The 24,767-nt window shown below is 40.4% G+C and overlaps 1 protein-coding gene across 1 annotated transcript; it reads left to right on the plus strand.

Annotated features, from left to right (window-relative positions):
• The first annotated feature begins 290 nt into the window (after positions 1-290).
• XPC (XPC complex subunit, DNA damage recognition and repair factor) lies at positions 291-24,437 on the plus strand. The gene is made up of 16 exons (XM_060766217.2): positions 291-534; positions 4,624-4,825; positions 7,004-7,107; positions 8,011-8,125; positions 8,684-8,768; positions 10,501-10,658; positions 10,901-11,018; positions 12,830-12,919; positions 15,111-16,055; positions 16,528-16,688; positions 17,761-17,842; positions 18,761-18,895; positions 19,864-20,033; positions 20,875-20,968; positions 21,656-21,745; positions 22,748-24,437. Exons 1-16 carry the CDS (start codon positions 453-455, stop codon positions 22,973-22,975), a joined length of 2,859 nt encoding a protein of 952 aa, XP_060622200.2. The 5' UTR covers positions 291-452; the 3' UTR covers positions 22,976-24,437.
• Positions 24,438-24,767: the final 330 nt, after the last annotated feature.

Raw genomic sequence — 24,767 nt, forward strand, 5'->3', positions numbered from 1 at the left:
CCGTTTCCACAGAGCTTGGCTTCTATATAGTAGTGCTTTCGGACTCAATTTCCCAGAATCCCTCATCATGGCCCAAGGGTGTTGAGGATTATGGAAGTTGGAGTTCTAGGGGGAAAAAGAGGGATTGGGCAAACTTGGGCCCTCCGAGCGTTTTGGACTTCAACTCTCACCATTCCTCCCAGCCTCAGGCCCCTTCCTTTTGCCTCTCAGCCGCTTAAGCGGCTGAGAGGCAAAAGGAAGGGGCCTGAGGCTGGGAGGAATGGTGAGAGTTGAAGTCCAAAACGCCTGGAGGGCCCAAGTTTGCCAAGGCCTAGGAAGCCAACTTAGATCCTCCTCTTCCTCCTCCATCTCTGGCTGCGCCGGCACGCCCCCTAGTGGCCAGTGGCGCGCTCGCGTTCTGTCTCCATTGTTTTCCCCATGCGGGAAGGAAGCCCCCGAAGGAGCCGCCAGCGATGGGCGACAGCAGCAAGCGCAAGGGCCGCCCCTCGCTGCAGGGCGCCGGCAAGAGGCCCCGCGGGGACGGGAAGCCAGGCGGTGAGACCCCGAAAGAGCCATGAAGGCCGTGATGGAGGGAGGGAGGGAGGGGATAGATACACAGAATGCCCCTGACACACTGTAGAATGTAGAAGGAGCCCCCGGTGGCGCAGTGGGTTAAACCCCTGTGCCGGCAGGACTGAAGACCGACAGGTCGCAGGTTCGAATCCGGGGAGAGGCGGATGAGCTCCCTCTATCAGCTCCAGCTCCTCATACGGGGACATGAGAGAAGCCTCCCACAAGGATGATAAGAACATCAAATCATCTCTTGGGCATTCCCTGGGCAACGTCCTTGCAGAAGACCAATTCTCTCACACCAGAAGCGACTTGCAGTTTCTCAAGTCGCTCCTGACAAGACAAAAAACAAAAATGTAGAATGAAGTTTGGCACTGCCATGGCTCAAGCTATGGGATCGAGAGCCCTGTCGCTTTAAGGGATTTGGCCTTCTCTGCCAAAGAGTCCTGGTATTGTATTGTCTAAGGCAGGGGTCCTCAAACTAAGGCCCGGGGGCCGGATGCGGCCCTCCAAGGTCATTTACCCGGCCCTCGCTCAGGGTCAACCTAAGTCTATAATGACTCAAAAGCACACAACAACAATAACAACAATAACAATCCTATCTTATCAGCCAAAGGCAGGCCCACATTTCCCATTGAAATACTAATAAAATTATATTTGTTAAGATTGTTCATTTTAATTATTGTATTGTTTTTAATTTTTTTTTTGCACTACAAGATATGTGCAGTGTGCATAGGAATTCATTCATTTTTTTTTTCAAATTATAATCCGGCCCTCCAACAGTTTGAGGGACTATGACCTGGCCGTCTGTTTAAAAAGTTTGAGGACCCCTGGTCTAAGGCTTTCATGGCCAGAATCACTGGGTTGTTGTAGGTTTTTCGGGCTATATGGCTATATTCTCTCCTGATGTTTTGCCTGCATCTGTGGCAGGCATCCTCAGAGGTTGTGAGATGCAGGTGAAACGTCAGGAGAGAATGCTTCTAGAACATAGCCTTATAGCCTGAAAAACCTACAACAACTCAGTGATTCTGGCTATGAAAGTATTTGAACATTTTCCCATATATATATATTTATGGATTTTGTGCAGGAGAACGTCCCAGTGGATTGCACTCTGTTTCTGGTTAGTCACAACCCCTGAGGATGCCTGCCACAGATTCAGGTGAAACGTCAGGAGAGAATGCTTCTAGAACATGGCCATATAGCCCGAAAAACCTACAATAACCCAGTGATTCCGGCCATGAAAGCCTTTGACAATACAATACCAGCAAGCGTCCTCAGAGGTTGTGACTAACCAGAAACAGAGTGCAATCCACTGGGACGTTTTCCTGCACAAAATCCATAAATATATATGGGAAAATGTATTGTCAAATACTTTCATAACCGGAATCACTGAGTTGTTGTAGGTTTTTCAGGCTATATGGCCATGTTCTAGGAGCATTCTCTCCTGATATTTTGCCTGCATCTCACAAGCACTGAGGATGCCTGCCAAAAATGTAGGCAAAATGTCAGGAGAGAATGCTTCTAGAACATGGCCACATAGCCCAAGAAACCTACAACAACCCAGTCCTGGTACTTCACCCAACTGCAACTTTCCATAGCAGAGTGGAACCGCATTTATTCTACAGTGTAAGACCCCATCTGCGGCCCCTTCCATACAGCTGTATGAAACCCCACATCTGCTTTGAACTGCGTTATATTTCAGTGTGGACTCAAATAACTCAGTTCAAAGCAGATATGGTGGGATTCTCTACCTCGATATTCATGGCTGTATGGAAAACAGAAAGTGTAGGATTTTATTCAACTGTGTGGAAGGGGCCTGAGAGCGTATCAATAACCATTTACAGCTTTTGGCACTCTCTGGCCAGGATTCCATTGCATAACTCTGTACAAAACCGAACGAAAGGAAACAACAGAGATTATCCGTCTCCACCTTTTAAATGATTTTGGCTTCCTATGGAATGAGCATTTATTAATCTTCCAGGATGAAATGCACCCCTCCTTTTCCAGAATCGGCTTTCCAAAAGACTCAGCGGAAGCGTTTGATGTGTGAATGTCTTCAGCATTCCATGCTCTGCTGCTTTATGCAACAGGCACGTGAACAGAAGAGACTTTCGCCCAGTTGCTTCCAGCAACTACATAAGGAAAACTTGCTGTATAAGAAGAGGCTGTTAGACTAAGCAAAAAGTTTCAGATGAGGAAAATGACAAAATGTTTCAGAGAAGAAAAATCGAGCTTTTCTTTTTGCTTTTTTCTAAACAGCTTGATCAAGAAGAGAAAAGGCAACAGACAGTAGCTTTTGTTGAACCATTTTGGAGTGCGTTGTTTTCAAAAAAATTTATCTTCCAGACCAGACATGGGCAAACTTTGGCCCTTCAGATGTTTTGGAATACAACTCCCACAATTCTTAACAGCCAGTGCCATAGGCCCCTTAAAACATGCTGAACATTTTCCTATCTAAAACTGCATTCAAGAATCCCTCATGTTCTTGGAAACTAAGCAGTGTGAAATATTTGTATATCTTCACCCCAATGAATGCTAGCTGCTACAGGTTATATTTCAAAGAAAGGAACTGACAAAGCCATCTCTGAGGCCTCTTCTGCACTGCCCTATATCCCAAGTTCTGATCCCAGATTATCTGCTTTAAACTGGATTATATGAGTCTCCACTGCCAAATAATCTGGGATAATCATATAATCCTGAGATATAGGGGCATTGTGGAAGGGTTCTGAGTCTTCTTCGCTTAAGAAAACCCCATTAAATTGATGGGGTTGCCATTCGGCAACGGGTGACTTGAAGACATGTACGCACAAGTTGCTTTGCCTTATTTATTTATTTATTTATTTATTTGTCATGTCAGAAGCAACTTGAGGTTACAGTTATCATGTATTCAAAAACACAAACAAAGTTTAAAACTTTGCATTATACTAAATGTCCTTTGACCAGAAGCAGGCCACTTGGGGCCCTTCTCCACAGCCCTATATCCCAGAATATCAAGACAGAAAATCCCACATAATCTGAGCGTGGAGTCAGATAACCCAGTTCAAAGCAGATATTATGGGATTTTCTGCCTTGATATTCTGGGATATAGGGCTGTGTAGAAGGGCCCTTGGAGTGCCTCTGGTATCGCTGTAAGAAGGTTCATGTGGCAGGGCTCAGTGTGGAGAAGAGCAAACCACTTACTACAGTGCAGCTTGAGCTCCAGTGCTTTGCCTTGAAAGATGATACAAAAATATTGTGAATAAAAGTTTTTGTTATTGGCTATTTGATCACTACATATTTTAATTACAGTAATAGTATTAAGGTAATAACCCTAGGATAGGCTTGTCAGAAATTGGAGTCAGCTTTAAAACTTGTACGAATATTAATATTCCTGTATTTTATACTACCCAGAGTATTCTGCCCCAAGGACTGTACAGTTTGAAACCTTACATAAGCAATAATGGAGGAAGTAGACCCAGGTGGTTGCAGTTGCATGTTTAGTCTTCATTGTGCTATTAGCCTTCAGACATTTGCATAGGATGCTTGATTTCCTATCACTTGGTGGCTTGAAATGAAATGTATAAACTGACATTATATGTCATTTTTCTCAGTTATAGTTTATGTTCTCATCTACTCTATCTAAAAACAAGCCATAAAGACACAGCATGTGGGAGTGCTGCATTTTTAGTTTCCAAGGTTCAGCAGCTTTCATCATTCCTTGTTTTTAGAAATAGCAGTTTCTTCTTTCCCAGGATTGTTTAGAACAGTCTAAATAGACAGGTAAAAATATACCTCTGCCATCAGGCGTTTAATGAATGACGAGGTGCAGGCTGCTGGAGATGCTGGAAGTAAGATTGGGGGATTTCCATCTAAATGATGCTGGAAGTAAGATTAAGATTTCCATCTAAGTGTGTTTGAATAGGACTGGGTTTGAATGTAGATAATTATGGGAAAGAAAGAAACACAGAGAACACTTCAGCAGTTATTAATATTTACATTGGGGTCCGTTGCATATTATAGTGCATCAAAGAGATAATCACTTTCCCCCAAATGTGTGATTTCAGTTTTCTCTATCCTACCCCTCATTTGATACAGATGATTTTGAAGCTGAAAAACCCAAAAACACAAAACGTTTGCCCAAGGCTTCCTCCGAAAAAAAGAAGAAAAGAGAACATGAAGAAAGTGTTTCTTCCTCCTCCTACAAAAATGCAGAACAGAAGGCCAAAAAGCCCAGAGTTAAAGAGGAAAATAGCGCTGTAGAAAGACAAAGATCCTGTAAGAAGGGAGAGAGATCCAGGTGAGTGACTGTATAGATCAGGTTTTCACATAAACAACAAACCAGAATTGCTCTGATTTTGTACTTCTTGCAGCAACAAGCGAAAGCTTAGCACTGTGTTTGGTTCCAAGAATCGTAAACCATGAGTGAGTGAACTCCAGTTTTAGGTTCTGATTTGTTAGGAAAGAGATAGTTCAGGAGTCCTGGAGCTTTTATTTATTGATGACTTCCATCATAGTTTGACTGCTTCTGTTGGTAAGTGGATCCAAATAAGGGTAATAGGATAACACCCTCCTGGTGTTCAGAAAAAAAAAAGAAGAACACCTGGCTTTGCAATCAGGCACAATGTAGCATGCAAATGATGACCTTAGGACTGGGTTTTATGTTTTAATCATTTTATGATATTTATATGTTTTAACTATTGCATTGATGTATTTTATTTTATGTTGTTGAATAAGCAGTATTAAATATTGCCACTCTGTACACCTGCAAGGGTGAGAAGAGTAGGACAGAAATATAGCAAATAAATAAATAAAATGTGTTAATGCATTGCTTGTAAATCAGAGGTGGGTAATTAGTGTATTTGTACAATACGAAGACACATTTTCCCTGTATAAACATTTCTAAAATCGGATGTGTCTTAGAATTTCAGGTGTATCTTATGCATTTTTGTTGTTGGTGGTGGTACTGATATTAGGGTGCATGTTAGAATCAATGGTGTCTTGCAATGGAAGTATATGGGAGTCAGGACTCAGTTCCCCCATCTCTCCCAAAGGACTCCCCACAAATCCCCAAAAGCTATGCCAAGTAAATATACAATCAGCCCTTCACACTTCTGGGTTTAACTTTTGTGGTTTTAATTAATATGTTCTCTTTAGGAATTTCTAAGTCCTCCAGCACAACACTATGGTCAACTTCTGCTGACTGACAGAAGCTATATAGCCACACTGGAAAGCATTTCTTTAGGCATTTGTTTGTCATCAAGCATGAATCTATGGTCAGTTTCCAGTGGAAGGTGTTTTCTGATGTAAAAAAACCGACAATTTTTCATTCCCATTTTTCCACCTTTGTACGGGTCCTGTGTTTCCCCAGGGAATATGATCAATAGACTATATGGTGTATATACACTGCAGAATTGATGCAACTCGATATCACTTTATCTGCCATGGTTCTATGCTAAGGAATACTGGAAACTTTAGCATTGTAAAGCTTTTAGCCTTCTCTGCCAAAGAGAATTGGTACCTCACCAAACTACAAATTCCAGAATTCTATAGCATTTGTTGTTCATTCGTTCAGTCGTCTCCGACTCTTCGTGACCTCATGGACCAGCCCACGCCAGAGCTCCCTGTCGGCCGTTACCACCCCCAGCTCCCTCAAGGTCAGTCCAGTCACTTCAAGGATGCCATCCATCCATCTTGCCCTTGGTCGGCCCCTCTTCCTTTTGCCTTCCACTTTCCCCAGCATAATTGTCTTCTCTAGGCTTTCCTGTCTCCTCATGATGTGGCCAAAGTACTTCAACTTTGTCTCTAGTATCTTTCCCTCCAGTGAGCAGTCGGGCTTTATTTCCTGGAGGATGGACTGGTTGGATCTTCTTGCAGTCCAAGGCACTCTCAGAACTTTTCTCCAACACCAGAGCTCAAAAGCATCTATCTTCCTTCGCTCAGCCTTCCCTAAGGTCCAGCTCTCACATCCGTAGGTTACTACAGGGAATACCATGGCTTTGACTAGGCGGATCTTTGTTGCCAGTCTGATGTCTCTACTCTTGACTATTTTATCGAGATTGGACATTGCTCTCCTCCCAAGAAGTAAGCGTCTTCTGATTTCCTGGCCACAGTCTGCATCTGCAGTAATCTTTGCACCTAGAAATACAAAGTCTGTCACGGCCTCCACGGTTTCTCCCTCTATTTTCCAGTTGTCAATCATTCTTGTTGCCATAATCTTGGTTTTTTTGACGTTTAGCTGCAACCCGGCTTTTGCGCTTTCTTCTTTCACCTTGATTAGCATTAAGCCATAGCAATTAAAGTAGTGTCAAACTGTTTAATTCTACACTGCAGATGAACCCATTCACTCAAAGTGAAATGTAGTTTCTTTGAAAGAAGCTAACTTGCAAACATGGGCATGCCAGAGGAAAAGTGCAAAATTAAGTGAGAGCAAGTGTTGTAATAGATGCCTGCTCATTTATTCTTGCATGTATTATAGTGGCTTGCAGAGCAGTCCTCAAAAGAAAGATATAAAAAAAGAGATCACCATCAAAAAGAAAGAGGAAGAGGAGGAAAGTGAAGATGAGTGGGAAGATGTCGAAGGTAATACAGCTTTGGTTTCCTTCTTCATAGATCATGATTCTTTCATTCATTCATTCATTTAATACAGCAGTCTTTGGGCTTATTCTCTAACTAAAATCTTCTTCAACAAGCCAGATTTTATCCTATCTCATCTACTTTTGTATTATTTTTGTTTACCACTGAGTTAAGGTTATCCATGCTTTAATGTTCAAAAGTGATTTTTTTTATAAAAAAAAGTTATTTGATTTAAACTAGCAAGTCAACCGCTGAGCTGCTGAACTTGCTGACCAAAATTTGGCTGTTCAAATCTTGGGAGTGGGGTGAGCTCCCGCTGTTAGGCCCAGCTTCTCCCAACCTATCAGTTCAAAAACATGCAAATGTGAGTAGACCAATAGGTACCACTTCAGCGGGACAGTAATGACATTCCATACAGTCATGCCAGCCACATGACCTAGGAGGTGCCTACGGACAACGCCGGCTCTTTGGTTTATTTATTTATTTACCACATTTATATACCGTCTTTCTCAGCCCAGAGGCGACTCAGGGCGGTTCACAATTGGCAACAATTTGATGCCTCAACAGTTATAACAATAAAACAATCATAAAATAATGTTAAAAACATTTAGCATAAAATATAATAATATTTAAAAACCATACAAAGCCATAAAAACATTGTCGTGAGTGTCTCCATGTTGTCATTATTCAATTGCATTGTCAAGTCGTTCCATGATTCTGTATAACTATGCTGTATTTGGGAAGGCCCGCTCAAAAAACTAGCTTTTCAACTTTCTTAGAAATGGAGATGAGCACCACCCCCCAGAGTTGGACACAACTAGAGTTGATGTCAAGGGGAAACCTTTACCTTAGCAAGTCACACTGAAGAATGTTTGAACCACTATATCAAGATATGCATTTTGTTTCCAGAACTTCATGAGCCTGAGGTAGAGTTGCTGGAAAAGGTTGCTGCACCAACGCTTCCCAAAGAAGCAGTTGAAATAGAGATTGAGACCCCAGAACAGGCAAAGAAAAGAGAGAGAAGGTAAGTTGAGCCCCACAAGCTCAGTGTCCAAAGTTTATTTATTTATTTCCATCACTTTTATTCCACCCATATCAGCCCGAAGGCAACTCATTTCTCCAAAACGACTTAAGCTTTGGATTTAAGGCATAGATTTTAAAAACTAAAGATTGAAAATGCTCATTATCCTCAGAAAATGAAGCTTGAATGATAGCTAAAATATATAATTACCTTCAGAAAATGAAGCAATTATTTGAAGATATGAAGATGTGCTATTTTGAATACTTTTTTTGCTCTTCTGCCTTTAAAACAGCCACTGTGGGCAGGATCATTTCCATCCTGGTATTTATATATCTTACTAGCTGTATTCGTCAGCTAGTTACATTTTTGAAAGCAACTGGATGGTCTATATTTTTCTTAAATTTGGCTACTAAATCCAGGGTTTAGCATACACATGGTATATAATCTGTGATAAACAGTTATCTCCAAATTTGTTTTCTTGCTTCGGGCATGTGTTCGGAGTCAAGTAATGTAGTTCCTGAATCTCACTTATCATTTACATGTTTTCATGGCATCTTCCAGAGAGAAAAGGCAGACTGAGTTTGAGACTTACCTCCGTAGAATGATGAAACGTTTCAACAAGGAAGTCCGCGAAGATACTCACAAGGTAAAATATAGGAAAGAGGTAGCAACTTCAAGTAGCAAAATTTGCGTATGTCTCATGAGGTTTTCTCCTCTGGCACAGAAAAAGCTTAGAGGTGCAAACTCCTCAGTTCAGGATGTTCAGGGTAGAATATCATGAAAGAATTAGTCAGAAATGGTTGTTCAGCTTCTATTTAAATAACAGCAATAGAAAAGCTGCTGTCTCTTGAGTTCTCTTCATTAGAGGAGTTACATAGAAATTCAAGAATGGCAGTACAGGCTAAGTATCCCTTTTTGGAAATGTTTGGGACCAGAAATATTTGGGATTTTGGATATATTTTTATTTTATATACATGTTATTAGATAACTTGGAGATATATAATTACATATATGGATTCAAATTTAAACACAAAAATTATCTATATTTCATAAACAGCTTGCACAAAGCCTGAAGGTAATTTTATACATACTATTTTAAGTAATTTCATAGAATCATAGAGTTGGAAGTGATACCAAGGGTCACCAAGTTCAACCCCATTCTGCCATGCATGAAAATGCAATGAAAGCACTCCTGACAGATGGCCATACAGCCTCTGCTTAATAACCTCCAGAGAAGGAGATTCCATCACATTCCAAGGCAGCATATTCCTTGGAGAACACAATGATGTTGGGGAAAGTGGAAGGAAAAAAGAAGAAGGGCAAGGTGGATGGATGGTGACTTGAAGTGACTGTCTTGACTTTGAAGGAGCTGGGGGTGGCCACAACCGACGGGGAGCTCTGGCGTGGGCTGCTTCATGAGGTTACAAAGAGTTGGAAGTGACTGAATGAATAAACAACCGCAAAAAAATTGTTGTTGTTGTTATTATTATCCCGCTTTATCTCTCCCGAAGGAGATTCATAGTAGCTATGGATGAGAGTTGCAGCCTACCCTCACGTGTTCTGAATCTCTTGGAATATGTCTGTGCTGCTCAGTTGTAGCTGTTTAGTCCCACTTTAACTGTTGTGTTTGTATCCTATGGGATAGGAGCCCCCAGTGGTGCAATGGGTTAAACCCTTGTGCAGGCAAGACTGATGATTCTGGGGAGAATCTGGGGAGAGCGTGAATGAGCTCCCTCTGTTAGCTCCAGTTCCCCATGCAGGGACACGAGAGAAGCCTCCCACAAGGATGGTGAAATCAAAACATTTGGGCGTCCCCTGGGCAACGTCCTTGCAGACAGCCAATTCTCTCACACCAGAAGTGACTTGCAGTTTCTCAAGTCGCTCCTGACACAGAAAAAAAATCCTATGGAATGCTAGAATTGATAGCGTGATTTAAAAAATCGGGAATTGTAGCATTTTACTTCTTTTTATTGAAGATTTTGAATTTGCTTGTCAAACTACCAACCTATTTATGCCCCATCTTTCTCTACCCCAAAGGGGACTTAAGATGGCTTACATATGGCAATTATTCAATGCCTTTAAAACACATACAAAACATTAAGCTTAAAAATAAATTCAATTTAAAATCAATACATGTTAAAGATTTAAAACATTACATCCAATATTAAAATCACGCCATCCAGAAATTGTAGTCCAAGGCTTTTAAAATATTATGAGTCGTGTTGCATCTCAGAAGAACAAATCTGTCAGATCTGAAATATCCGCACTTGGGCAGAGCTCTCCTTCTGGAAGATTAGATAAATTTGATCAGAGTTTGAACTCTTGAGGTGTAAAAACAAAATTTAAGTGCACTGTGTAATATATCCTTTTCTCAATAGGTTCACTTGCTGTGCCTCTTAGCAAATGGCTTCTATAGAAACAAGATCTGTTGTCAGCCAGATCTGCAAGCTGTTGGCCTTTCTATCATCCCCACTCGCTTCACTAAAGTGCCTGAAGATCGTGTAGACCGTGTATACCTCACAAACCTTGTGAAATGGTAAGGATGTTTCTCCTCCTGTTTTCTCTTCAAACTAATTAGCAAACAAACAAAAATGGCACTATTTTTTTATTTGTGACAAGTGAAGAAAAATAGCTCTTGTAATGGTAAGTTCTCAAGAAATTTGAAAAAATAATCATATAAAAATGGGTGAACTCCCTACACTGCCCCAAATGGTGAGGTCTGCTATTAAGATGTGAGCCAAGCAAGCAGAACAATGAAATTTAGTTTTGTTCTTCAAGGTTTGTTGCAACCTTCACTGTTAACAGTGAACTCTCGGATAATGAAGAAGGTTGGCAAGCTACCCTTGAGAGGCGTTTTGCTATCTATGCAGCACGAGATGAAGAAGAATTGGTCCATGTAAGTGGCACAAGCCTTTTTTGGGATAAGCAAGATCACTGTTGTACCTGCCATAAGGCGACAACGCAAGAAAGGTGGAAAGATTCAAATGGCAGTAACAATCAGCAGTCACTCATGTAGGAATTATTTGGTATCTGTACTAAGTGGAGTGACACACAGACAATGCAATACAGATACTTGTAGTATAAAGTAAAAGGTAAAGGTTTCCCCTGACATTAAGTTTAGTCATGTCCGACTCTGGGGTGTGGTGCTCATCTCCATTTCTAAGCTGAAGAGCCGGCGTTGTCCATAGACACCTTCAAGGTTATGTGGCCAGCATGACTGCATGGAGCACCGTTACCTTCCCGCAAAAGCTGTACCTATTGATCTCACATTTGCATGTTTTTGAACTGCTAGGTTGGCAGAAGCTGGGCCTAACAGCAGGAGCTCACCTTGCTTCCCGGATTTGAGCCGCCAACCTTTGGTCAGCAAGTTCAGCAGCCCAGCAGTTTAACTTGCTGTGCCACCGGGGGCCCTTGTGGTATAAAACAGGAGGAAAATACACAGGATGCTCTAGTAAGGTTAAAAAGTAAAACTTAAGTTTATTGTGGCAGGAAATCCATCTTAGATTTTAAAAATGAGATAGGCAGTATAACATTGTCTGTACTGCCACCCACACATGAGCAGACTTGCAACCATTATGAGGCTGGAAGCCTCATGAATCTTTTCTTCTTTTGGAAGAAGAAGGAAAAAGTCTTGAAAACATATAGCAAGGGAACTGAAGGATGAAAACAAAAGGGTAGACATGCACTTTAGAAATCCCTCTCTCCCTGATTACTATATAAATGCATTGATGCTCTTTCGTTACCAACAACTTTTTTAGTGTAAAAAAATCAATGCACTTTGTAAATATAAAGGAGACGTCCTATTCGGTATTTATAATGTCATGAATAATATATTTTGGAATTCATATGTATGACTGTTCATCATTGTAGCAATTAGAAATCCCCCCCCCCCCCCAAAAAAAAAAAGCTAGCTTAAGAGCTGGGCAGTCTCACCAACATCAGCGTTTTTGAGATTCTGAAGAGCAGGGTGGGGAGGAAAAGAAGCACCCAGTCTTCTGGCAATGAGACACTGACAGGTAGTTGTGATGGGATCCCATTTCTGTGAGTGTGGCACATGTTGTTCCTGGAAGAAGGCTGGATACTACTTCATCTACTACCCTGGTCCAAAGCATCTTGGAAATTTGGTGGTACTGGTGGTACTGTTGGTGGTACTGCCTGGCTTCTGAGGTGGATTTACATTGGGGTTACATTGGGAGTCAAAGCTAGAATGATAGAACTATATTTTCTCAGCCATTGTTTTTCTATCATGTGAAACAAGTCAGGTTATATTTGGTATGTTGTGCAACCAACATTCCACATTTATAGAATATTTAAATGTATGAAATGAATACCTAATTTTGTCCATTTTAACTATGCATGTCAGAGCTCTTACTGGCATATTTGAAGATTTGTGGTTTTTAAACGGCATCTTCAAAGTTCCATCTTCATTCTTAGTAACAAATATGCCTTCCAAAGGCCAGGCCACTCCAGTAGAGGGGCCTCTTGGACACTGCCTGGCCTTGGAATAACTGTGTCACTTGTGGTATGAGGAAAGGAGATCTGAGTCTCCTTTTCTGAGTGGAGAAAAGCTTTCTTGCTGCTTTTTTTTTTGGTGAGGAATATGTATTAAAAATAAAGTGTGCAGTGGATTGGTAGGCGGCGACATTATTTCTATAACTTAACTTTCAAACTGATTACTTTGTTGTTTTTTTGGTCTTTTTTTAATAGATATTTTTACTTATTTTGCGAGCGCTGCAACTGCTGTGCCGGCTTGTATTGTCTCTACAGCCCATTCCTCTGAAAGAATCATTGGAGAAGGTAGGTTTGGCTGTCAAGGTGGAAGTTCAGTCCATCACTTTATTTATACTCCATTTTTCCCCAGACTGCATTTTCTGTGATGGAGCCCCTCGTGGTGCAGTGGGTTAAACCCTTGTGCCGACAGGACTGAAGGCCGACAGGTTGGAGGTTCAAATCCAGGGAGAGCGTGGATGAGCTCCCTTTGTCAGCTCCAGCTCCCCATGCAGGGACATGAGAGAAGCCTTCCACAAGCATGGGAAAACATTAAATCATCTGGGCATCCTCCAGGCATCATCCTTGCAGATGACCAATTATCTCATGCCAGAGGCGACTTGCAATTTCTCAAGTTGCACCTGACATGAAAAAAATCTCCTGTGATTGCATTCCTCCATGATTATAGTAAAACCTGACTGAGTACACGTACCAGCATTCTGCCATACAGCCACGTAGTGAGAGGATTATAGGCAATGGTTTATCATATTTTTTAATCTATATGAAAGTAATGTGGAGTTAGGCATGTTGTGGCTTTAATATGTATAAAAAGCAAATCTTCTATGTTCTTTTGGTTTTAAAGAAAGGACTGAAAATTTGTAGGTTTTTTTTCCGTGTTTGAGAAACTGCAAGTTGCTTCTGGGGTGACATTGCCCAGGGGACGCCTAAATGTTTTACCATCCTGTTGGAGGCTTCTCACATGTCCCTGCATGAGAAGCTGGAGCTGACAGATGGGAGCTCACCCTGCTCCCCGGATTCGAACCACTGACCTTTTGGTTAGCAGTCCTGCCGGCACAAAGGTTTAACCCATTGCACCACCGGGGGCTCCAAATCTTGTAGTGCCTTATAGGCATGTGGCCCTTTAGCCACAATATTTTTGACAAAGAAGATACTGACTGAAGGTAGAACCTCTGTTTGCAGATGTTTGATCATGGGTCTGCCTCTTTGTAACACCTCTCAGTCCAAGGAGATAACTGCCTTGGTTGCTGTTCTGTGGCCTTATGCCTACTTTTAGACTTCAAAAAGCAATAAGAATGATACTAAACAGGGAACCAGAAACAGGCCAGTCCTATTCTTACTCCCCCAGAGCTAGCTGATGAAAGAGAAAGCAAATCTGAAACTCTGCACTTTTTACAGACCAAAAGAAAAATTACAGCAACCCGATGCTACAAGGAGCCACACTGTCTCTTGTTGTTGTTTATTTACTTTTATCCCACTTTTCTCCCATAAATGGGACCCAAAGCAGCGTACTCAAAAGTCTCTTACTGCTCTGTGGTAGAAAAAGCAATATAAAATAATAGATCGTCTTCTATTTTAAAAAGGACTGTCCTGGGTTCTTATTTTTTCCACCTAGCTGCATTTCCATTATTTTCCATTCATGCTGGTAATATCCTCTTGGGCAAGTCCAGCATTTTTCTCACATTTCTCTCACATTTCCTATCCTGGTTTATCATCTTTTCCTCCAAACCTGCCAAAGTCTGTTCTGCTCTTGTGCTCCTTCTGATCCCTCTTAGCCATCTCTTTGTTCCTGTCTCCACACCATCCTGCTATCTACTCTAGCACTTTCCTGCCCCTGCCTCTTGTTCCTTTGCCCCCTCCCTCCGTTCTCCTAATCCCAGTATGTTCTTTGTTCTTCAAAACCTACCTTCATTTTCCTTCTGCTCTACACATTCATTGCCTTTTCCATCTTTTTTCACATGCTCCTCGTCTCTCTATATCTTCTCTCCATGATCCTTACTTCTCTCTACTGTCTTCATCTTCTTCTTCAACCCTCTTTTGACTCTGCCCTTTTCCCTTTTCAAGTTCCCATTGCCTCCTGATACCTCACTCCCAGCTTTCTAATTCCTCGATCTCATCTTGCAAAAAGCACTCAGTGTTGGAAGCATGATTTGCTTTCTTATTTTCACCTTGAGGGTCACCACATCTTTCCCCCTGTGCTCAGATGTCACTGTTTGGTGGTAAGTAGTCAGGCAAAGCAATGCCAGTGGTGGATACCCAATTCTGCTCCTTGTTTGTGCACACCCCTGCTTAGAAACAAAGTCTACATATCCAGTACCTGAATATGAGCCTCCAGACACTTGCAAGTGGTTAAGAAGAGTGAATTGATATAGCAGTTCATTTTTATTGGTTTGTTGTTTGTTGTTACAAGTCACTAACTTGTAACTCTTCTCTTGACTGCTCAGTCCTTTGAAAATCCAGAGCTATTGTTTCTTTATTTCAGAAAAAGTCTTCCCCCAAAAAGCGTGCTTCCACTGCAGTTTCTACAGAATCACGTGGTGCTACTAAAAGGCCTAAGCTTTCAGTCTCAAAAAACAAGACCAAGCAAGAAGCAGAACAAGAGAAAGTTTCACCAAGGAGCCAGAAAGAGGACAAGAAACCAAACACCTCAGGAACCAAAGGAACAACGAATAAGTCACCAGTGATTAGAGGTGCTCAGAAAGGAAAGGAATCTGCTGACCATGAGAGCAACTTGAGGGAAAAGGAAGGCTTAGGAAAGCCCAAAAATGACCGCCTACGAAAGGTGGCCTCGAAAGTGTCGTATAAAGAGGAAAGTGGAAGCGATGAAGGCAGCGACTCTGAATTCTCTGCTTCAGAGGAAGAGGAGGAGGATAGCATTGTGTCTGATGAAGATTTTGAAACTCCCAGAAGGAAGCAGAAATCATCATTAGGAACCTGTAAAGCAAAAGGCGCTTTTGAGAACAAGAAGAGATCTGGGCCTTTGGTGTCAAAAGAATACAAGAATTCAAAGACAAAAGATGCTCCACCACAGAAAACAGCCACCCCATGTTCTTCAAGCCCAATAAAGAAAAGGAACAAAATAATTTCTAGTGATGAAAATGATGGGGGAGAACAAGGGGCATATAAATTGAGAGGCGCAGACCAATGGACAGAGGTTTTTTTGGAACGGGAGGATTGTTGGGTGTGTGTGGACTGTGTCCATGGCACAGTTGGCCAGCCTTCACTGTGCTTCAAGTATGCCACAAAGCCAGTGTGCTACATTATTGGCATCGACAACACTGGATATGTCAAGGATGTAACCCAGAGGTATGACCCAGCATGGATGACCACAACAAGAAAGACTCGTGTGGACCCCCAGTGGTGGGAAGATACCTTGGAGCCATACATGAGCCCTCTTGTGGAAAGAGAGAAGAAAGAAGATAGAGAGGTAAATATAAATCAATAGAATGGGAATTATTCTCATGGCCAGAGTTAGGTCTGGGTAGATTCAGTACTTTCACCTGTCCTATACTTTTAGATTCCTGGGCTGCAAAAATAGCACGTGCATATGCGCATCTGTATATTTGTAAAGATGGAGATCATGGGTGAAACACATTCTGGATTTGGGTGACTGGGGTTCACCGCATGATCTGAATTTTGGCTTTTGAAAGGGCAAGAGAGGATTGAGACCAAGTTAGACAACTTACTGGTTCCTTGGGCCATTTTTCATCCTTTATTGCCTTCAGTCCAAAGGCCCTTTGCAATGTTAGAGCAGTGATACCTCCACACCTCTTTTTGAGCAACAAGTGAGCATATGCAGGATCACCCTGATCTTGCTTTTAGTCTGTTTCCATGAAATTAAATATATATTTGTGTGAGATATTTGTTCAAAGCTTGCCAATCAATGGTGCGATTTCTAGTTTATAGTTAAACATCAAGATCGGCCCCTGCCAACATCCATAGGAGAATACAAGAACCACCCACTTTATGCTCTGAAGAGGCATCTTCTTAAATATGAAGCCATCTATCCTGAAACTGCTGCAATCTTAGGATATTGCCGAGGGGAAGCAGTGTACTCCAGGTAAGGCATGCTGTAAAATGTGGCCCCATTTGATACTGTTTTGTGAACAGTTAATAGATATTTTTCATCTCCGGTGCTTTCAGAAAATCTAAAAATATTTAAGTGGCACTTCATGTTTCCATTGGTTGTGATATCATGAACCAGACTTGGGCAGCCAAGGTTTCTCAGCTTTTTAATTCCACCTCATCCTGATTCCCAAACTGAGTTCTAGCTGGTGCCTCCGCCTCTGAGTCAGAGCATCTGATGTGGCCAAACTCAAAATGTCTGAATCTTTGTGTCTCTCTCTGTGTGTGTTTGTTTGTTTGTTTGTCTGTTTTTTTTACCATACTTGTGTCCCTTTTTCAACCTCAAAGGAGACTCAAGGTAACCTTACAAAGGCAACAATTCAATGCCGCATTTACACATACATCGATGAATTAACAAAAACATTAAAACCAACCAATAAAAACATAACTTTAAAATGTTAATATGTACTCTGTTAACATGTATTGATAATAAATATCTAATATTTTGTGTTAGTTAGAGCGAGGGTTTATATTTTCTAAAAGGGGAGCTTTTGATTATGAGGTAAGAATTTAGCATCTTTATTTCTGGTTCTTATGGCTGGAGTTATCCCTGAACACAATGCCTGGAGAACTGCCAGAGGGGCAGAGGATCCTCATTGGTTATAGAGAGGGATTTGTGTATCCTGCATAGGACTTTTTCCCTTTCACGATGAGAAAAAGTAAAACAATTTATGTAAAAGTAAATCTTTGAAGATCTGCTCTCTCTGTTCATGTATTGCTGGTTGCCTTGGAACACAATTATGGTAATTTTAAATACAAAGTATATTTTCTTTAAATAATAGTGTTAATGATATGTACACTGTTAATAATACATTACAGTGTGTCATCTTGATTGGTTCTATCTAGGGTAGATCCACTGAAAGAATAGTTGAATTGTGAGTCAATGTGTAACTAAATCTCGATTATTTCATAAGTCTGTGTTAATTTAAACTGATTTTAATTTTTAGGCTTGTATTAATGTGTACATTGATAATAGAACTCAGAAGATTTGTTGTGACTTTTTTCAGAGACTGTATTCATACGCTTCACTCAAAGGATACCTGGCTGAAGCAAGCTCGAGTGGTGAGGATTGGAGAAGTGCCATACAAGGTATGGTGAGAATAGTTACATTTGGGAGATGCAGTCATCTCTTATTTAACATCAGTATGAGATATCTGCATTTGAGGCTTCATGAACTGAAAACATTAGAACAGCTCTGTTGAATCAAACTAAAGGTCTGTCTAGTCTAGCCAAGCAGATGTGTCTGGGCGGCCCACAAAAAGGATAGAAGTCTTCTCCTGCAGTTGCTCCCCAGCTGCTGCTGTTTAAAGAGACATGAAACTCGAATGTCATTAGGCTTTAGTTAAGGCTAAAGATAGGTTAGCTAAGATGGGAAAACTTGCATGTGGGTGACCTTGGGGAGCTGAGATCAGGGTTTCCTCCCATTCTCAGATTAATAGCACTCATTACTCTGGATCTCTTGAATGCATTAATTTTGGAGCCTAACTTTCCAAATGACTATGGATGTTGCAAAGCAAGAATATCTGAATGACAAGCATGGCCTGTTGAAGATTTCAAGTACGATGACAGATGTAACAATGGGTTCTTCTTCCTTCTACTGCAGAGAGGAGCATTTTCATCTTATTCAGTAGCCATGCCATCTCATTTTTTGGTATTTTGAGTTAAAAGCAAAACTAGCAGTGAGTTTTTGGTCTTTACTTCCCAGTTCCAATGGGGAAGCTGGAGGTTTTCTTTCGTTTGCGGGGTGAGGAAATCTTAGGAAAAGTATGAACTGTGGATCCTGAAGGTTTTCAGGAGCAGAAATTTGGTATTTTTGGAGTGTTTTGTTTAACAGTCATCTCTCTCTCTCAGATTTTTGTGATGGTTGAATGGGCTTTTAGAGAGCAGAGCAAATTTGGAGGATTGAAAAAAAAATGTATCTCGCAAGCCAGCCTTTGCCCACCCAGTATATTCATGCGTGCAAAGGAAATAGATGAGGGCATTGGACTTTTTTTGTATTTTGTGCAGATGGTCATAGGTTACTCAAACCATGCAAGGAAAGCACGAATGGCAGAACCTGCAAACCGGGACAAAAAGGACTTGCCGCTTTTTGGTTTCTGGCAGACAGAGGAGTACCAGCCCCCTATAGCTGTGGATGGAAAGGTAAGGAGAAGAAAAGCTTTAGTAGATTGCAATGTTCATCATTTGTATTGATTGTTGTTGAGTACAGATTTCAGGATAGCATGTCCTAAGTAATCTTTTGGCACAGCAACAGTTCAAAAAATAACATGGTACTTGAATGTATATATACAAATATAAATGTATATTTCAGCAAGATATATGTGTGTATGTTTGAGAGAGAGAGAGAGAGAGAGATTGTTTTCAAGACACTGTTTCAGGGGATTTTCCCATGGTACTGTTATGTAATATTTATCCAGTCACAACAGATGTGATTCTGCGTTCAGATATACAAAGTAGTTTCAGCAGGATTCCACTACCATCATCCATTACTTCTTCATATCAGAACCTATGGAATTTATGCTATCATCCTAAGAATATTTTCTATTAAAGCCTGGGCTGTTATACCCTGAATTTTTCAAATCCTAAAATTTAACAATTTTGGAAATTAAGAATCTTGTTGTATTCTGTGGGTTGTATCCACTGGTATCCCATCTCCACTGGTGGAACTTTGTGTTTTAATGGACTTCCATGGAGCTACTAGAGCAAATCTAGGATATATCCATAGAGGAATGTCAGCAGAATGTGAGCTCGGCTTTTAGGCTGAACTCTATGTACTATCAAAAATCACAGGTGGAAACTGTTGCTATCTGACAGTGCAATTTGAATCTAATAAAATATTTTCATGTGAACAATAATACATTAAAATATGCAAATCTCTTTTTTGGAACTATATCATTTTAATCATTGGGTGTTAGAATAATTCTTAAATCCTTTCTTATACTCAGATTTTGTAAAACTGAAAAACACTTGGAAACTTACAGTACCACTACTTGCCCATTTATCATATTCGAGTAGTACCACATGTGGGTTTGACTTTTCAACAAGAGCCAGTTTCTTCTAAAAAGTAATTTAACAATACTCTCTCTCCCCCCCCCCCCCCTTTCTTTCAGGTTCCCCGGAACGAATTTGGGAATGTGTACCTCTTCCAACCCAAGATGTTACCAATAGGCTGTGTGCAGTTAAAACTTCCTAACCTCAATAGAGTGGCACGCAAACTGGATATTGACTGTGTTCAAGCAGTTACTGGCTTTGATTTTCATGGCGGCTACTCACACGCAGTGTAGGTTACCCAGACTTGCTTTCTGTTTTTATGAAGGAAAACGCCATTCTGTTCATTGGTCCTGATGACTTATTTTGTCACTGGGGAGAGTGTGTCATGGGAATATTTATCATACAGGGATACTCACATTCTGAATCTAGAACTTTTTAAAGTAATTTCTTCTTATTACTTATTATGGTGTGTCTGTTACTCATCGCAATGTTTCAATGTTATGTTGTTTTCCTCTTTACTTTTTACCATTATAAGAGAATGGATACAGTTTGAAAACTCTCTGCCAAAATGTCTTAAAATACCTTTAAAAGAAACAAGGGTGCACCCATAAAGTGTAACTTCAGCCCCCCTTTGTTGCATTACCTTTGAATTTTAGAATCATTGTGACTCCCTGCAAGAGGTCCCTTTGTTACCTCCAAAACTTCTACCATACTTATCAACAGAGAGAGTACTGTTGACTCAGGTTACATTTCCATGACGGAAACAGAATGGGAATACTAGGCACCTGTTATTTTTTCTTACCATTCACCCAGAAGAGGATGAAAACTGTTCCCTACCTTGGTGTCCCTGTACCCTAGCATTCAGACAGTGAGCATCAGGTCAAGATTAATCAATGAAGACCCCTTCGTTGAGGAAATGGGCAGTTTATTGTTATCATGTTTATATCCCATATTTCAGCCTCTCTTGAATGAATATCTCATCCCTGATAAATTCCATGTTTACCTGGAAGCATTGGTGTGTATAAGCACAAAGACATAGGCAGCTTTGGATTGCTACTTGTCTTTTGATATGAAACACAACTTTCTCAGCTGAGCACAAACATGATGTGTTATTGTGTCCTTCTCATCAGCACGGAAGGTTATATCGTCTGCGAAGAGTATAAAGAGGTGCTTATTGCAGCCTGGGAGAATGAAGAGGCAGAGAGAGAAAAGAAGGAAAGGGAGGTAAGAAAGCCTTCAAGACTGGGGTGATAGTCTTTTTTTCCAGTGGTGGTGGCAATATGACAAAGCCAGAAAGCCAATTTAAATAAATTGCTGGTTAGCAGGACAGTGGGCCCTTGATATCTGTGTGGGTTTGGTTCCAGGATTATGTATGGATAACAGAAATGTGAATAAAAGTAAAGATGAAGGTTTCCCTTGACATTAAGTCTATCCGTGTCCGACTCTGGAGAGTGGTGCTTATCGCCATTTCTCAGCTAAAGAGCCGGCATTGTCCATAGACGCCTCCATATAGAGCCATTACCTTCCTACAGAATCTACACACATTTGCATATTTTCAAACTGCTAGGTTGGCAGAAGCTGTGGCTAACAGTAGGAGCCCACCATGATCTTTCAGTTAGCACATTCAGCAGCTCAGTGGTTTAACCCGCTGCGCCACTGGGGGTTCCTTAATTTGCGAATACTCAAGCTCTAATGCTTGAAGATATCTACCTCTTCAGCTCAAGTTAAAAAATACTTCACGTGCTTAATCCATCCTAGATTTTCCTAAGGCCTTTGATAAACCCTTTTCTTCTTTGTTCTTACCAGTGGGTTCCCCCCCCCCCTATAGTATGGCATTGTTTGAACAGCAGAAAAATTTATTTCTGTGTGTCCTTCAATTACTAACTCTTAACTACTGACTTTTCAAAACAGAAGCGAGAGAAGAGGGTGCTGGGAAACTGGAAATTGCTGGTGAAAGGGCTTCTGATCAGAGAGAGACTGAAAGCACGCTATTCTATTAAGGTATCAAATTCGGGGATATATCTGTGTTTTACTGTCCCAAGGTTATTTCAGCCATAATGGAGTCTGAGTTCAGCTTTTCATGAAAAACAAAATGTGTGTTAAATATCAGAATGTCTTTAGAAATGCAATATGCTCCCCCAAATATACATAATTTATGCCAGGGATGAGTGAAAGTGACCTTCCACATGCTGTTAGACTGCAACTCTTCACACCCATGACCTTTGTGGTCTTTTCCCTTAGCCTGCTCTCGCAATATATTATATTGTGTTTTTATATTGTGCTTTTAATGCATAGTATTTTAATTGGTTTGATTCTTTGTACTTATTATATTTATTTAGTTTAACTTTTTACTTTGGTTGTTTATAAGTCATATTGAGCTATTTGATTTTATGTTTTGTCTTGTCTTGATTGTTGTTTACCTGTTTTCTGGCATTGAATGTTTTCCCTGAGTGCCTTTGGGGAGAGAGGGCGGGTTATATTATTATTATTATTATTATTATTATTATTATTATTAGTAGTAGTAGTAGTAGTAGTAGTAGTATATTCCAGTTCAATCAGTATAACAAAATCCTCATTTTATGCTTTCAGAATATTTCGAGTGGTGGTGGGGGAACTAGTTAATTTTGTCTGCATACTGCACAGAATAATAAAAGTATTGCTGCTCTCCTGGCTCATCACAAACTGGAGAAAATGACCTAAATCAGCCATTTTTAATATATATATATATATATATATATATATATATATATATATATATGAGAAAACTGCTGGAGGGTTTTTTTTTGTTATCTGTTGTTTTCTGCTTGTTTGGCCCACACTAGTAGGGAGGTGGAAGCTTGTCCCTGGCCCCTGTATACGATAATGTTGTCACCTGAATATTGAGGTTCTGTTTCTGGAAATGCTTTATTATGCTGATTTTTTGCTTGCAGGACAAATACATTTCCATTGCAAAGGGAGTTTCTTTGCAGTATCAGTTTGTAATTTCAGCTCTTTCCTTTTCAGAATGAAGCAGCAGGAGTCGTGGTTGAGAGAGGGGCTGGGTTCTCCTCTGATGACGATGAAGAAGAAAAAGGAGGCCCAAGCTCCGAGACCCCAGCTGAAGATATGGCTATTTCCTGGCCCCAAAATCGACAAGTGGAGGAACAGAATAAGGGATCAAAAACAACAAGAAAGAGTGGAAGACAGAAGAAAGGAGAAGCCAAGCATTTGTTTCCCTTTGAGAAGCTATAACCAGAGGAGCAGTGATGCTGGTTATTTGTTGTGTCAAGCTTTAAAAAACCAAAACAACAACTTGGGTTTCTGTCAGGCTAGCTTGTAAATAGATTTTCCAGTTTGGATAGGAAATAATGTACGCCTAAAAGATTTGATGGAAGTAATTTCTAGTTATATCTGTATATATATATAATGGGATGGTGCTTAATTAGATGTACAAAAATAATGTTGAGACTAAATCAGGGAGTTGACAAAATATTTTCAAGTCTAGGCCATAAACATTTACTTCAATTGTGAATTGTCTTCAAGAACTCAGGAATAGATATATAGAGCTTCCTTCTCGGTGTCTGTCGAGTTGTCGAGAGGGAATCTGTTAAATGTTTTTGTTTTTTGATGTGAACATTGTCATGTGAAAACATGTATAGATCTTCCTTCATTGTGTCTGTGGGGTTATCAGGAACAGATTTGTTAAATGTTAATTATGTTTTTGAGGAATGGTTCTTGGGCATTCTCACGTGAAAGTCTTCCACCATTGCTAAATCGGTTATCTTAGTTCCATCACTGTTAGTCTTCACCCTCACACTCTCCATCACTGTGCCCTTATTTTTTAAAGTGGTTTGCATGGCATTTACAGCAAGGTCTCATCTGTGTCCTGAGTAGTCAAAGAGTGCCTTTGTATGTCATAAGAATAAGAATGTTTATTATGTCTTCCTCAGTTTAGGACCCTCCACAGTTTGGACTGCAGCTCCAAGTGTCCTTGATCAATGGCCGTACAACCAGGGGCCAATACAAGTCAAAGTCCAAATCATCTGGAGAACACTAGGCTGCTTCACTGGGTTCAGGAAGCAGAGTGCTAACCAGAAGCAGAGTGCAATCCACTGGGACGTTCTCCTGCACAAACTCCATAAATATATATGGGAAGTGTGCAAGGCTGGTTATGTTGTTAGTCATTTTTCCCACACATACATACAAATTCATTCATTAGAATGTTTGTGAAATGATCATAGGACAAATCTATCAAAATTACCAAACTTAGGATTTCTTTTTAAGGTTTCAATCTTCCTTTGATTCTCAGCTCCCTTACCCCATACATATGTATGCGCTGCTTCATCAGTCTTCTAGGCCATATTGACTGTGTACAACCAAAATGATTTTCAGTACTGTAAATTCATGCAATTTGCTTGGGACATAATAGGAAAAATAATTGATACCTGTAATTCATCGTTACAGGCATATTGTAGGTTGCCATTTTCACTTTAGATGTAATTAGATTGGTGTGATTCTTACACTTTTTTGCAAAATCTGTTTTAACACAACTTTTAAAAGTGGAAAATAGTTTTATTGGCCTAGATTTGTAGGAAATGGCAACCTCCCTCTATCTGATGTGACTGCGGCTAGGTTTAGCACTTAAAATATATTTAGAAGAAAAATATTTTTATACTGAATCTTTCGCAAAAAAAAAAATAAACCTTTAATAACTCTTCGTTTCTATTTAATATATGCTACAGCTGTACCATTCACCTCTTTAGAGCACACCACTGTAGGCATCATACATTTTAAATTATAGACAAAACTCTATCAGAAGACATAGCTACGATGACAGCTCTTTGTAGCCACACCTCCTAGTATGGCAGAGGGATATCAGTATCATAGTTCCTTTAAATGGGCTTCAAACATACTCTAGCAATGGATTATTAGTTAAGCTAAAGTAAATCCCCCACCCTTCATGAAATCAGAGTTGGAAGAGACCTCATGGGCCAGAGTCCCACTCCCTGCTCAGTGCAAGATCTCTAGTTAAAGCAGTCATTCT

Source organism: Anolis sagrei, chromosome 2 (assembly GCF_037176765.1).
Source record: "Anolis sagrei isolate rAnoSag1 chromosome 2, rAnoSag1.mat, whole genome shotgun sequence".
NCBI lineage: Eukaryota > Metazoa > Chordata > Lepidosauria > Squamata > Dactyloidae > Anolis > Anolis sagrei.